This window comes from Taurulus bubalis, assembly GCF_910589615.1.
Source record: "Taurulus bubalis genome assembly, chromosome: 9".
NCBI classification, from domain to species: domain Eukaryota; kingdom Metazoa; phylum Chordata; class Actinopteri; order Perciformes; family Cottidae; genus Taurulus; species Taurulus bubalis.
Window position 1 is genome coordinate 2,566,923 of NC_136597.1, and position 14,457 is coordinate 2,581,379.

The window sequence follows — 14,457 nt, forward strand, 5'->3', positions numbered from 1 at the left end:
GTGGTGGAGTTGTTCCACTACCAGTATGAGGAAGGCCTCCGATGCGTCGGGTACCAGACGTCACGTCATCAAGTCATTCTTCATCTCAGGAACAGCAAACGTCTATTTTACTGTTATGATGTGTTCAAATGTAGTTTTGGACGATGCAGTTTTTGGAGAGACACATGGGTAAATCCAGTAGTTTGAAATGTAGGTTTCCACAGCAAATTAGAGAGGGAATTCTGCCCTGTTTAACTTCCTAACACTAGTTCTGAGCAGACCATAATACTTCATTAGAAGTGCTCATGCCAAGAAGTTTTTAATCAAATCAATTATTTATAATAATAGTAATACATTTCTCTTCATAAGGATAACAGGATAACATTTAGAATTTGACATACATACATACTTCAAATTCCAACCATATTCAACATCGGCAGATACGCAAGTTTGGTAATTGCTATGAGGAAAGATCTGAACATCTCTAAGTGACGGTGATCAGGGTTCCTCGTTGTGTCTGCTGAGGTTATTTATAAGTCCAAAGACCCCAAATGGGTTTTGGTTTGATCACCACACATCCATTCAAATCCGCCACTGTTTTACCCAATGGTGTTATTTAAGTTGGCATATCACTATGATCCTCTCCTGGCAATGCAATAGTTATTTTTCTTCATGGCAGCCATTGTGACGTATTCCAGAGTTTATTCTTTCCAACATGTGGTCAGAGGAAACACAGGTGTGACTGATGAGGTTGATCCTGGCCACCAGTTCCAGTGCTGTGGTATTACGTAGCTACATTACATGGTTTACTGGGACGCTTCAGTGGACCAGAGCCACCGTTAATGATCCGCCGGCCTGGAGGTGTTCTGGCCCGTCCGATGGGAGGTGCACCTGGAAACCCACAACAAGCTACAGGGGGGTGGGGGGTCCCATCTGGCCTGTAAATATCCCAGGATCTTTACCCAGTGGCTCCAAAGAGGGACGCATGGGTGACTCTGCTTCGTCATCGACTTGGACCCGGATACGCAGTGGAAGCTGGATGGGTACATGGACGGATGAATGGGCTATTACACTGTGTTGCATTCCACAGGTGTTGCTTTTATTGTGTCCACACCCTGTGTAATGCAGCATGGGCGACACACAGCTGTGCTTCATGGCCATAAAGGACTCATTGGCTTGGTATTCTTGCAGGCTGTGACAGTATAAGAAACTCAAACCCAAGAACGACAAGTTGGTACTTGTGTGCTTTCTGCAGAAAGATGTTGCTGTCGACACTTGCAGCTTAATTTAATGTCATCTCACACAGCCGGCTGCCCTTCTTGGACATGATGGAACACTACCCATCATGTTAATGGAGTGTTTCCCCCACTGGTTAGCTAGTAGTCCACTGATGGCGGTTCCCGCTGAAAACACCGTCCCCCGACCGACTGTCGGCACCGCGTTGTTGCAGACGATGGCGGCCAACCCTCTGGTTAAATGATTACCTCTATCAGCAAGGTTGCCGTTGTTAGCGCCGTTAGCTCTTAGCCACCGGCTCAGACGTAGCTGCTGCGCTAGTGGGCCAATCACACGACGCATTAAATCAAATAACGTGGTGATTTGGCTGCGAGCAAAACCATACAAATATGTTTTTCTCTGGGCACAACATGGATGGATTGCAATATTTTTTGACTGGATTAGTTTTGATACCACTAAATACTTAGTAGTAGACCTCCCTAACAACAAGGTCTTCTTAGTCCTCGATAAGCAAGACACATATTCGATCACTGTCAGTTCTAAAGCTGTTTTGATATTCATGCGGACAAAGGAACATTTCCAAAAGAAGTCTTGAGGTTCAGAACATGAATACATTATGCTACCCAGAAACCCCGATATCCCGTCGCTAAGCAGTAGAGATGCACCAATGGAGGTGTTGTATATAACCACTGTAGAAGTCTAACAAAAGGGTTTACTTCGGGATCGGTAAAATATTATTTCCAGGGTGCCGTCAATTGGACTTCGACATCGTAAACCGGACCTTGCTAGCGGTGCATCTCTACTCAGGCCAGGTGAAAGGCACAGAACAAGAGTCCCTCGTTCCGAATGTTCCCGTCTCCTCTCCGCCTTCCACCCGTGCTCAGTTTGGTATTAAAGCGTCCATGTTGTGGCCGATCAGCAGCAGCTTCGCCATGACCCCTGGCGGCCTCTGGGCCCAACCCTGGTGTGTGTTGACGGGGTCGTGCACATGTTCATGTTCATGCCTGCTCAGTCAAACCCCCGCCGGCGAGTCTTTCCCTCTTTTCTCAATGTTTTCTCTTCCTCTCTCCGCTCTGCTCCGGTTCACTTCGTCTCTATTTTGAGATGCACATGTCTGCTGTGACCCAGCACGTACCCAATCTGTCAGATTTAGTCTCAAGCTCGGCGGAACGCTCGCTCACCAATTAAAACCCTAAAAAAAAAAAAAAAGGAAATTGGGTCCCTCGTTCGCTCCTGTAACCCACGGAGTGCTGACGCGGTTCAGGCCGGATTCTAACGCCGCCAACAGACACTGCTGGACTTGCAGATCCTTATCTTTGCCAAAACTCTGACCTTTGCCCTCCGTCCCATTTAGCCCTCAACAATGGAGTGTTATCTTTTCCAACAGTCTGGCGTTCAGCAAACACAACTCTCCTCACATCCACCTCCTTTATGCTCCCCAGATGTCTCATTTCACACTTTCTGGCTCCGGCCTCACACATCCCTGTTAGGTGTGTGTGTGTGTGTGTTTTGTGTGCCTGTCAGGATGTGAGTAGGCCAGCTGCTGCCTCGGGGGGAGAGAGAGGAATATCAGGAATCCCATGGGATACCCTCTCTGACCGTTTCTATTTGTTTGTTTTTCTGTCTCTCACAGTCCATCTTGCTCTTTCAACATTCTGTATTTAACGTGCATGGTTCTCAATATGTGTGTGACTAAGACTCATTTCAAGGTTTCCTTCATTGTCTTTCGCCATCGTTGTCACGGCCTCGTTTTGGGCCGTATGTTCTATTTTCTCTGATCGATAAACGATTTCAGTTGCTACGTTCCATAAATCCCAACTTTGTTACACGCGTGTGTTACTGAAAACGTACACGTGTTAAGTACTGACCAAATAAATGCATTGAGGCGTTAACGGGCCGTCATTCTTTTTATTTCCTCATCAGTAAGACAAACTGAATGTATGCGAGTCTTTCATATTGAATACAACTGTCAGAATACCAACATTCATGCTCTCATTTGGCTCAAAGATGATATAAATACTCCAGAAAAGACTTTGGAAGAAATTCTGCAAACGTATGTGTCCATTATACAATCTCTTGTGACCGACTCTTTGTGAATCTCTGATCTGCAACATCAGTTGAGCCACAGCCAGTGGATCCGAAAAAAACATCTCCCAATCAGTCAAAAAATACATTCAAATGTTCATCAAACGTACAGCCTGAATGATCAATAAACCACATCCAGGAGTGGACGTTTGAGTTCATCGACTGCTCTTCTAATCCCTCACAACAACCAAAGAGCTGAAGCGAGACGGACAGCAGGGACGGAGAGGAGAAATGTGGTTGGAGGCCGAGTGACACCGAGCCGTGGAGAGATGGAGGGATGAGAGGGAGGAAGAGGAACAGCAGGGATGCGCTGGAAGGCTCAGCCGTCCATCACTAACGTTCAGGTCATTAGTCTATTTACAGAGAGCTGGCTTCCCTTTGTCATGTGGAACCAATATTTAATTAACGCTGAACTAGGGAGGCTAATTGGGCCGGACCTGCCCCCGGGGGCGGGGCGGCCAGAAGCTGCAGGGACTGAAGCGTCCGTCACTCTCTGGGCCTCGTCGACAGAACCCATCCTGTCATTTCTAGCTACAAACCTCCAGGATGAAGAAAGCATGAGTACGCTTTAATATCTGTGTTTATTTAAGGTCCGGTAATATCATCATTGTGATATTAAACCACGTTATTGCTTATTCTCCTCATATCATGCAGCCCTAGATAAGGAGAGGGCAACATCGGGTTTTATTGCAGATTCTCCAAATAAGTTGATGGTGAGTTTCCATTATCGTGATGATCGTGAATATCGTCCCATGACGGAGATGTCCGACTATCATGAAGAAGTGAAAAGTAGAGTCTGGTTTTGGACTAACACAATTCATAACAAACGTTATTTATACAAGGAGACCTTTTTATAATTTATGATTATCCTTTTCTTTCTTTTTTGCCCACATTATTTGTTTTCCAATCAAAATGTAAGGTAAAGTGATTCCAGTATGTTTTAGTGCCACTTTAAGACCTTAAAGGATACATTACAACACAGGAAGGCCATAGTACTTAATATAATATAATAATATAATAAAGTATAAATGAAACTGTTCTTCCCTCATTTGAGGAACATGCAAAAATAATCGAGCTCAGACGTAACCAACGTGTTCCCTGTCCGTCTCTCCACCGTACAACACATTCAGGATCAGCTTTTTAACCCGCCTTCACCGGTTATAATGAAGAACGTGACCCGCCCCCAAAAATGTGACCAGGACATCCCCAGCTTAAAGGAAAAGCCGAGCTGGCTGGCCTCCAGTAGCACCAGTACTCGTAGGGGCTGTGAACCCGTCCGATTTCCATTTGGCTTCCAACGACTATGAGGACAAAGATGACCGACATAAAACGATTAACGTGCCTCATTCTGTTTCGTGCTGAGGCTCAATCCCCGTCTCGTGTCTTTCTCCTGCCTCTTTAGTTTAAAGCAGAGCGCTTTCGCCCCGATCAGCGGCCTCTTGGCGCCGGCTGCACCATGGAGGCGCCGTCCTCGGTGCGCCGATGTCAGCAACCAACCCCCAACCCCATCTCGCCTAGCGGGCTCTGTGGGTGTGGCTTTAGTGTCCTTAGCATTCATTCCTATACAACCAACGTGCTTATGATTACATTGATTACAGGAGCACAAAGTGCTTTGAAAGTGAAGGCTATCTTCTTTCTTCATGCATAATGTTTCCAAAGTCTGAGTAATCCTGACCTCAGTATTGACAGAGGAAATGCTCGCGTTGCATTTTGTGTTTCTAACATCTGCTTAATAATAGCTTCTTTGAATTGTTGCGGACGTCACAGGGAAACAAAGTCAACGTGGAGAACCTTGAGGAGACCCAGATGTGGCACAGCAGCCTCTCAGCTGCTGGATCTCTGTTTCCAATTGCATTAACATCTGGTCTTCATTTTGAGATGGAGCACGTCCAGCGTTCTGCTCACACAGGTGCTGTTTGGAACGGGCCAGATGGACGGATAGCTGTGACACTTATTATTTGACTAAATAAACAGAGTGCAAATAAATATGCACTCTGTTTATTGTTAAATGTTTGCCGTCAAAATGTTAAATGTACGCACCTTCCGCCAGGACAAATTCACTGTGTGTGAAAGCATACATGGCAATAAATGATTCTGATTCTGACATTTAACAATAAAAAGAGTGCAATATTAGGGTAAAGAACAGAAGAAATGCAGGACGTCCATCTTAATAATCAATTTGTTGTTTTCATCGATTATGAAGTGGAAATGCAAAACATTCCAGCGTGTCCACCTCTTTAGGGTTTGGACTGTGGATGTGGATTGTCCTTGCAGGATTGGGAGGTGTTACTAGTAGTTTGATGGATGCTTCTCTCTAACCCCCTGAGGGCAGGTCCATACCAATGGCCTTCCTCGTCCAGCATTAATTATTGGGATTGGATTTTGGGGAACTCTTTATTGATGTGTTTCACTTTTGCTTTGCCTAAACGCATTAATTACACAAAGGTTTGATGAATCTCCCCCTAACATTTTTTATCAATGAAGATAAATCAATGGCGGCCTGGTGGTCACAAGATCCACGGTTCAGTGTGTACCGAGGTTTTGTGATCCCAATTCACTACGTCTTCAATACGGCAAAGGAAGCGAAGAACACTTTTATTTTGAAAAATGAAAGCGACAAGTTGGGTTCTGCCGTTGCTTTTTCCAGAGACCCAACATCATTGCCCATTCCAGTCTTGCATCATACTGGAAACACCCGTTCAGTCGATCACTCAATCTATATCTGATAGATTTTGTATGAAAGAGGATTTCCTTCTAAATTCTGGGTCGGACACTGTTGGTGTTTTTGGTTTTGGTCACAGATGTTCTGGGCGGTGGCGTCTGAGAAGCAGGGAGAGAGTGTACGGTCGGTCGGAGGTCTCGCTCGGACGAGCAGATGCTCAGCCATCAATCATTGTGTGTGTTGTGAGAGGGTGAATGCAGTGTGTGCGTTCTGGAGTGGCTGCATCCCAAAGCGGAACCCTTCCATCTGAAAGCTTTTCTTGCTGGCAGACGAAGTCCTGACCTTTTCCCCTCAGCCAATGAATCTACTTTAGTGTGTGTGTGTGTGTGTGTGTGTGTGTCTACACGGCCAGGAGGCCACATTTTCATCATTGTGCCATAAAATGGAGACGGCGTTAAATTCACCATGGTGTCTGTTGTTTATGTATTTAAATGTGTGTCCTCAGGTGAATCCGGTCTGGGGAAGTCGACTCTCATCAACTCTCTGTTCCTGACTGACTTGTACTCCAAGGACTACCCCGGGCCGTCCCTGCGCATCAAGAAGACCGTGCAGGTGAGGTTATTCAGCTCGTCACACCCGAGTTTCTAACTGCAGTCCACGGGTCACGATAAAGGTCGGGCTGTAAGTAGGGCATCTTTTTGCAATGTTTTATTTAACCTTTTATTTAGCCAGGATAATCCCATTGAGATTTAGAATCTCGTTTACAAAGAGGGTTCTGGCCAAGAAGGGGGCGTAGGAGTTTCACACAAATAACACACTTAAAAAACACACCAGCAAATTGTACCAACCAAAGAAATATACCAGACAAGGTCGGAAATACAACCAGCCGATCAGAGCTGTGAAGGCCGGATAAATAACAGGAAGATCGTCTATTTGTGCCAAAGCAGCAAGAAAAAACGTCTCCATCAATCCAAAAGTAGAGACACACAGGAGACGGAATAACAACTCTGATGCTGTGTGTTTGCTCAGCTTTACACTCGTGAGTTTGACTGTCAAGTTGCTTCCATAGTTTGGCACAAAAATATTATCAGGCCTCAAAGCCACAGTGGTTGGACCAGTCCTAGTGGTCATGCTGGGTAAAAGTCAAATAGTCCAAGCATGACATCCTAACGTCTAATAACCACTTCTCCTTGATCTCTGTGGAAAACGTCACGGGGTCAAGGAAAGATGGGAAGGAGAGTTAATGAGGAGATCGGAAAAGACAACCGCGGAGTTTAGAGGATCAGACTTTCACTAACGACGTAGTTATGACGCGACGGCAGGCGATGTTAGTGACGTCAGTCTGCAGCGGGGAAACTACAACGTTGTCGTCCATCTCTACCACGATAACGATCATCTTAAATACTTCATCCGTCTTCTTACAGTGTTGCGTCATGCAGACGATTTAAACAACCTGGTTCATAGTGTTACTTTATTAAACCTTGTATAGGACAAGGAAAGAGGAACATAAGTCAAGTGACGTTTCCTAAAGGATCTCCTGAACCACAACGTTGATTAACTTCATTTAAATTTCTGAAATACAGTAAAGCCTTGTGGGAAAAGTTCTATCGGACCAGAAAAAATGTAACTTACCGTTAAGTTTATGTAATTACATAAACCCCGTAACCTCGCCGGCATTTCCGGCCGCGGCCGTAACGTTTCACTAGATCGTTAATAAGTACACTTTACAAAGTCGGAAGTCAATAAAAGACACCTCTTTGTAACCCTATGAGCGTGTAGGAGTCTAATAAACTATGATAGATCCTAGTGTGTAATATATTAGTACCTGTAAAATACAAATACGGCCAGACAGTTATTTTTCTTCTACTCTCTTTGACTTTTTCCACTCTGGAGCTTCCGTGTTCGTGGGAGGTTTCTTAAAACGCGTCAGACGTCTTAAGCAGAGATTTATGCACATTTCTATACCCAGCATGCCCCAAACCAATGGTGCTTAGACATAAAGCACAAAGCTACTTGTTCTCGTGAACGACCCGAATGGTGCGTCACTTTAAATGTTGCCGCCGCAAGGAATTGTGGGTCGGCATTATCTCCTTTCCTTTCGTAAAGGCAGGTCCAGTGGTGCCTACGCTAAAGGAGCTAAGTAAGGATGCATTGAAACTCCTTTCCTTCGCATTAAGAGAATTCAAACCGCTCATCATGGCGGCCACTTGGATACTTCCAGGTCATTTCACTCAGTTAGGAACCTTCCTCTGGAGAGGAAGAGGAGCGAGGGACGGAGTAACGTAGAGAGAGCCCAGGGCCTGGTTTTGGCCTTTTATGGTCACAACAAATGGGGGAGGGGGAGGAGGCTGCATCTGGAGCAGCGAGCAGCTACTAAAAGGTGCAAGAAGAGGGTCGTGGACAGAGAGGCGGTGTGTATCTGAGGACTGAGGTTATAAGAGCTAAGAACAACAGGGTTTTGGGTCAGAGTGCTAGTATTTCCCCTGGGGCCTGATGGGGTCAGTAGCAGGGCAAGAATGTTCCCATGAAACGTAACACACACACACACCTACACAAACACACACACATAACACATATAGCATGCTGATGCACAACCAGAAGATAACGCAGTTTGATATGATGACACATAATTCCCACACACACTGCTATCAGGCAAGAAGATATTGGTTAAAGGTGCTATCACTCCCACTCGCTCTGTATACGCTTGTGTTTGCACACTACCACAAAGAAGCCGTAGAAGAAGAAGGAAAAAAATAAGAAGAAGAAGCCGTATTCCAGAAGAAAAGTCTCTCCAGTGAGGTCTATAGATTATGCAGGGTTGCTAGGACACCGTTTCTTGAAAGAGATGTTATTGTAGATTTCTTTTAATGCAATATTTATTTATTTTTGCTGAGTACCAATACCCTCACACGTGATCCCAGCACCAATAGCAGGGTTCATACAGTCATGGAAAACCTGGAAAAGTCATGGAATTTTGAAACGGTTATTTCCAGGCCTGGAAAAGTCCTTGACAAAAATAAAATCTCAAAAGTTTAGTAAAAGTCATGTAAATGTGTTATATTCATGTATTCATGATGTTCATTTACGCTGAGTTTGAAATAATTAATATGCTTTTAAAAGAAAGACTCTACTATAAGCAGGCATACATACAGGCATCTATATAAATGTTTATTCTTTTAATCAAACTATTGTCTCATTCATTTGAGTCATTTAAGGTTTACTGTATGCTTTGTATTCTCATTGTTAGTTTAAATACTACATTTACTCACTTTTTACTGTTTACACCCAGACTTCACTAAATGTTTGTAATGGACATTTGGTTTAAAGTCATGAAATGCATTGGTCAGAATGTGTCTGAACTCTGCACAACCAATGGAGCGTTGAAGAGATGTTGACACATAAATTAGCACCGAGGACCAATAGCAAGCTGTCTAAACAGTGTCGACTCTTAATAACTGTCACAATCCTCTCCTTTTTGTCGTGGTATAAACCGTTCCACACCGTTTCCCTCCAATAACTTTGAGGGATGAGAAGATTCCTAAAACACCATCCTAGAGAGAAAATACGAGGATGGCTCTTACGCTACCACGTCTGAATGCTAGTTGTCGTCACGTGACCAAAACATGGAACGTCCGTAAACTGAACCAACTCCATGAGCCGTGAAATGAGCCAATTGTCTTTGTTGATGAACGGCACAAAACACATTCCAGAGAAGGTTTGTGGATCTGGAGGCGTGTTTATTTTCCCACGGGCAGGAACCCCTTTGAGGCTAAGCTGCTGATTTCAACCAGGCGTTAGGATTCGTAAAAAAAAGTTCACTTTTGAGAACTTTGTTTTCTGTTGTTGGATAGAGGACAAAGAAGTAAGAAATCCAAAACATAGATTGGGCATCTGTCCTGAAGTCGTACCCAGCTCTACGTCCTTTCCCAACACAGGACATCTTGTAATGATTTAATTTAAAAAAATCATCCCTTAGGACTTTTAGCTAATTTAATAAAAGTCTTCATTCACTGCATGTCGCTGTCACATGACGGCCCCTCTGTCTGGTTTCCGTCTGCGCTCGGTGTTACATTTACTCCGTTTTGGCGAGACTGAAAACATAAAAAACGTAGTTATTTTGCTCCCAGCTCCCTCTTTGGGTCCGGCACTCACCTGAACCTCGCGTGAACCCCTCCAGCGCGGCGTGGGCGAGCAGCAGTTAGTGTGTTCTCCATCGGGTGCTGTGGTCTGAGGCCGAGGGAGAGACGGGGTCACAGCACTTCTATTCCTACAGAGCACCTCTCGTGCTTTGCTGCCTCCACCCCATCAGATTGTATTTAAATGATGGTGTTGAGACTGACGGCATTTTTGAGGTTTTCTCCCGCTCTGTTTTTTTTCCAGTGGAAATAGCTGATTTTGGTTTTCATGTCATGCGCACAGACACACACACACACACACACACACACACACACGCTGGACGCCCAGATATGTCAAACGACTGCGGTGCAGGATTTTATTTGATGAACTTTGGTGGAAGCTGAAGAATGTTTGTGTTTGGGCTGTAGTTTGAGTTAAAGGGCCTAAAATAACTAGACGGCCTTGTGGAAGTATGCGGCGGAGAAGCGAGGGACCAGCAGGCGAGCTGCAGGAAGTGATGGATGCGTGGGACTGACTGAGCACATGTGAGATGGAACGGTTCCGTTGGTCAGACGGATCTTGGTTCTTGAATTGTTTTTGCACCATGTGCCTAAGTTGGCATCCTGAGGCACTGCAGAGTAACATTTGCCTTTTTAGGGTAGCGGTTATGAGACATCGTATAAGGTGAAAGATAGTAATATAATGTAACGTAATATAAAGTGTACTTGAATACTATATAACTAAATGTTTCAGGTATAATATCGATCATATTTGTAGAAAAGGCTCAAAGTTGGGACATAAAAATTTATCAAAAATCAGGAAATGAAGTGTCTGTTGGTGAAAATGCCCCTCCCCCAACACACACTTAATATATTGAGCGTCCTCACACATGCCCGCAGCAGATATAGTGTGGGTGCAGGCTGTGTGGGTGCAGGCTGTGTGGGTGCAGGCTGTGTGGGTGCAGGCTGTGTGGGTGCAGGCTGTGTGGGTGCAGGCTGTGTGGGTGCACTCTGCGCCCTGAGTGGGAGAGGAAAGTGTCTCTTGATGAAACATGCAGGCCAGTGCGTGTTGCTGCACTTTTGGGCGATATACCGGTTCAACCGGTTTCAAATTTCCAATACGGTATGAATTTTTTCATATACCGTCATACCGGTGCACAGCCGTAACAACTGTTGTCGCTCTTCAGCAGGAAGCAACATGTATTGTTCACCGCTGGTCTGAGCATGAACATGTCATGATTATAACTTTAGTCATGATTATAACTTTAGTCATGTTATAACTTTAGTCATGTTATAACTTTAGTCATGTTATAACTTTAGTCATGGTTATGGTTATAACTTTAGTCATGGTTATAACTTTAGTCATGGTTATAACTTTAGTCATGGTTATGGTTATAACTTTAGTCATGGTTATAACTTTAGTCATGGTTATAACTTTAGTCATGGTTATGGTTATAACTTTAGTCATGGTTATAACTTTAGTCATGTTATAACTTTAGTCATGGTTATGGTTATAACTTTAGTCATGGTTATAACTTTAGTCATGGTTATGGTTATAACTTTAGTCATGGTTATAACTTTAGTCATGGTTATAACTTTAGTCATGGTTATGGTTATAACTTTAGTCATGGTTATAACTTTAGTCATGGTTATAACTTTAGTCATGGTTATGGTTATAACTTTAGTCATGGTTATAACTTTAGTCATGGTTATAACTTTAGTCATGGTTATGGTTATAACTTTAGTCATGTTATAACTTTAGTCATGTTATAACTTTAGTCATGGTTATGGTTATAACTTTAGTCATGGTTATAACTTTAGTCATGGTTATGGTTATAACTTTAGTCATGTTATAACTTTAGTCATGGTTATGGTTATAACTTTAGTCATGGTTATAACTTTGGTTATGGTTATAACTTTAGTCATGGTTATGGTTATAGCTTTAGTCATGGTTATGGTTATAGCTTTAGTCATGTTATAACTTTAGTTATGGTTATAACTTTAGTCATGGTTATGGTTATAACTTTAGTCATGTTATAACTTTAGTCATGTTATAACTTTGGTTATGGTTATAACTTTAGTCATGGTTATGGTTATAGCTTTAGTCATGGTTATGGTTATAGCTTTAGTCATGTTATAACTTTAGTCATGGTTATGGTTATAACTTTAGTCATGTTATAACTTTAGTCATGTTATAACTTTGGTTATGGTTATAACTTTAGTCATGGTTATGGTTATAGCTTTAGTCATGGTTATGGTTATAGCTTTAGTCATGTTATAACTTTAGTCATGGTTATGGTTATAACTTTAGTCATGGTTATGGTTATAACTTTAGTCATGGTTATAACTTCATAACAATTAATAACCCACAACTAATGCTCTTTAACAGGTAAAACATCACGACACAACAGTTTGTGACACATAAACAATTTGTAACACTAATAATTGTACATTTATAAAATGACACCACCGAACTGCATGCTGGGTAGAGCTCACCCACTATCACAACAAGAAGAAACTCTGTCGCTACATTAAAAAAAGGAAAAGAGCGATGCAAGAGGAACACAGAGACCAGAGATGCACCAATACAACTAGACATATGCAACGCTGGGTACTGTGTGGTATTTGTTATACATGTATGTTGGACATAGAGGGTGATAAGAAGCTGAACATGGAGGGACTTAGGACCCAGGGGAATGTAGGTGGAAAAAAACAGGAAGACACCGACCGGAAGACACAAATAGTTGTTTAGTTGTCCTTTTTTGTGTCAATAAATGAATGTGTTTACGCAACAAAAATACCGTGATATGAATTTGCTGCCCTACCACACTGTATTCTTGAGCTGCATCACTAAAAAGTTGAATCTGCTAAAATGCAGGAAGAAACTCTGTGAGGAATAGGTTGCCATGGTAACCGGTGTGAATGTGGGCGTGTTCCAGGTGGAGCAGTCCAAAGTGCTGGTGAAGGAGGGAGGAGTCCAGCTGACGCTCACCATCGTCGACACTCCGGGGTTCGGCGACGCCGTGGACAACAGCAACTGGTAACCGGGCCGTTCTCCACATGACCAAACCGTCTAATGTTCTTTTATTTATCTTATTGTTTTCCTCTGCCTAATGTCTTTTTCTCCACCCTTCCAGCTGGCAGCCAGTCATTAACTACATTGACAGCAAGTGCGAGGACTTCCTGAACGCCGAGTCGAGAGTGAACCGCAGGTCCATGCCGGACAACCGAGTCCACTGCTGCCTGTACTTCATAGCGCCCTCTGGACACGGGTAGGTCTATGAGACACAAACTCATGTTTACAATGTTTACTGAGGGAAGTAGAGCCATTTATATAGACTTCTATACAACCAGAAGAGTCTCCCCCTGGTGGACATTAGAGAGAATGCAGCTTTAAGGCACTTCAATACTGGCTTCACTTACCAGAAATGGAGGTTGCTGCCTGGTCACTGACCCATTTCCCATTTAGAAAAAGTCCTTGATCCATTGTTAAAGGGAAATATTGATGTAAGCAGCTTGAAGCGACCATATGCTCTAACTTCCTACAGTTCTAATTAGGGTTGGGAATCTCCAGAGGTCCCACGATTCGATTTTATCACGATACTTGAGTACCGATTCGACGGCGCTTTGCTAATTTCTTTCTCGGATGTCTCCATGTTTGTTTTGACCAACTTCCTACCATCACGCTGATCCGGGCCCTCTGCTGACCTCACCACAGAACAACACAGCACCATCTAGTGGGCTGAAGAAGCAATTGATTTTATTATTCGACGACCAAAAAGTTTATAAAAGATCGCCACTTGACATCCGTGTATCGATACAATATCGCCACGCAAAATATCCCGATACTATGCTTTATCGATTTTATTTCCCCACCCCTAGTTCTAACCGCTTGATGTTGAATGGTTTTAATTAAAGGCTGCAGTTTAGAGGCAGCAGTTGGTGGTTTTGTCAAGATGCTCCTTCTGCGAACGTCTTTGTATTCAGAAGTGTTATTGACGAACCGTCACTGACGTTAAAGAGGGATGAAGACCCTCACACTCTGTCTTGGAGAACCCGACGATGAGGGGAAGTCTACCTTTTTTAAATGCAGCTTCCTGTTCTCTGCCTGCTATGCAAGCTGAGGCTGAACAGTGTGTGTGTGTGCATGTGTGTGTGTGTGTCATAGATGAGGAGGCTGCCAGCCAGCGTCTCTGACCCACAAAGATTATATAACCCAGTTCTGCTCATGCTCAGTAGAGCCCCGCTCTCCATCCGTGAATCACCCAATCAGAGCGGAGGCTCGGAGCGGCTCAGAGGCAGGCCTCTCATCTCAGACAAACACACTGTCTTCTCATCTGTGTGTGTGTGTGTGTGTGTGTGTGTGTGTGTGTGTGTGTG

General features: G+C 43.6%; 1 protein-coding gene across 1 annotated transcript in view; it reads left to right on the plus strand.

Annotated features, from left to right (window-relative positions):
• The window catches only part of LOC306740815 (septin-7-like), a 45,364-nt gene that overhangs the window by 12,266 nt on the left and 18,641 nt on the right, over positions 1-14,457 (plus strand). Inside the window, exons 3-5 of the mRNA XM_079223049.1 lie at positions 6,468-6,574; positions 13,017-13,117; positions 13,215-13,349. Coding sequence (XP_079079175.1) covers positions 6,468-6,574; positions 13,017-13,117; positions 13,215-13,349 — 343 coding nt within the window. The remainder of the gene's footprint in view (positions 1-6,467; positions 6,575-13,016; positions 13,118-13,214; positions 13,350-14,457) is intronic.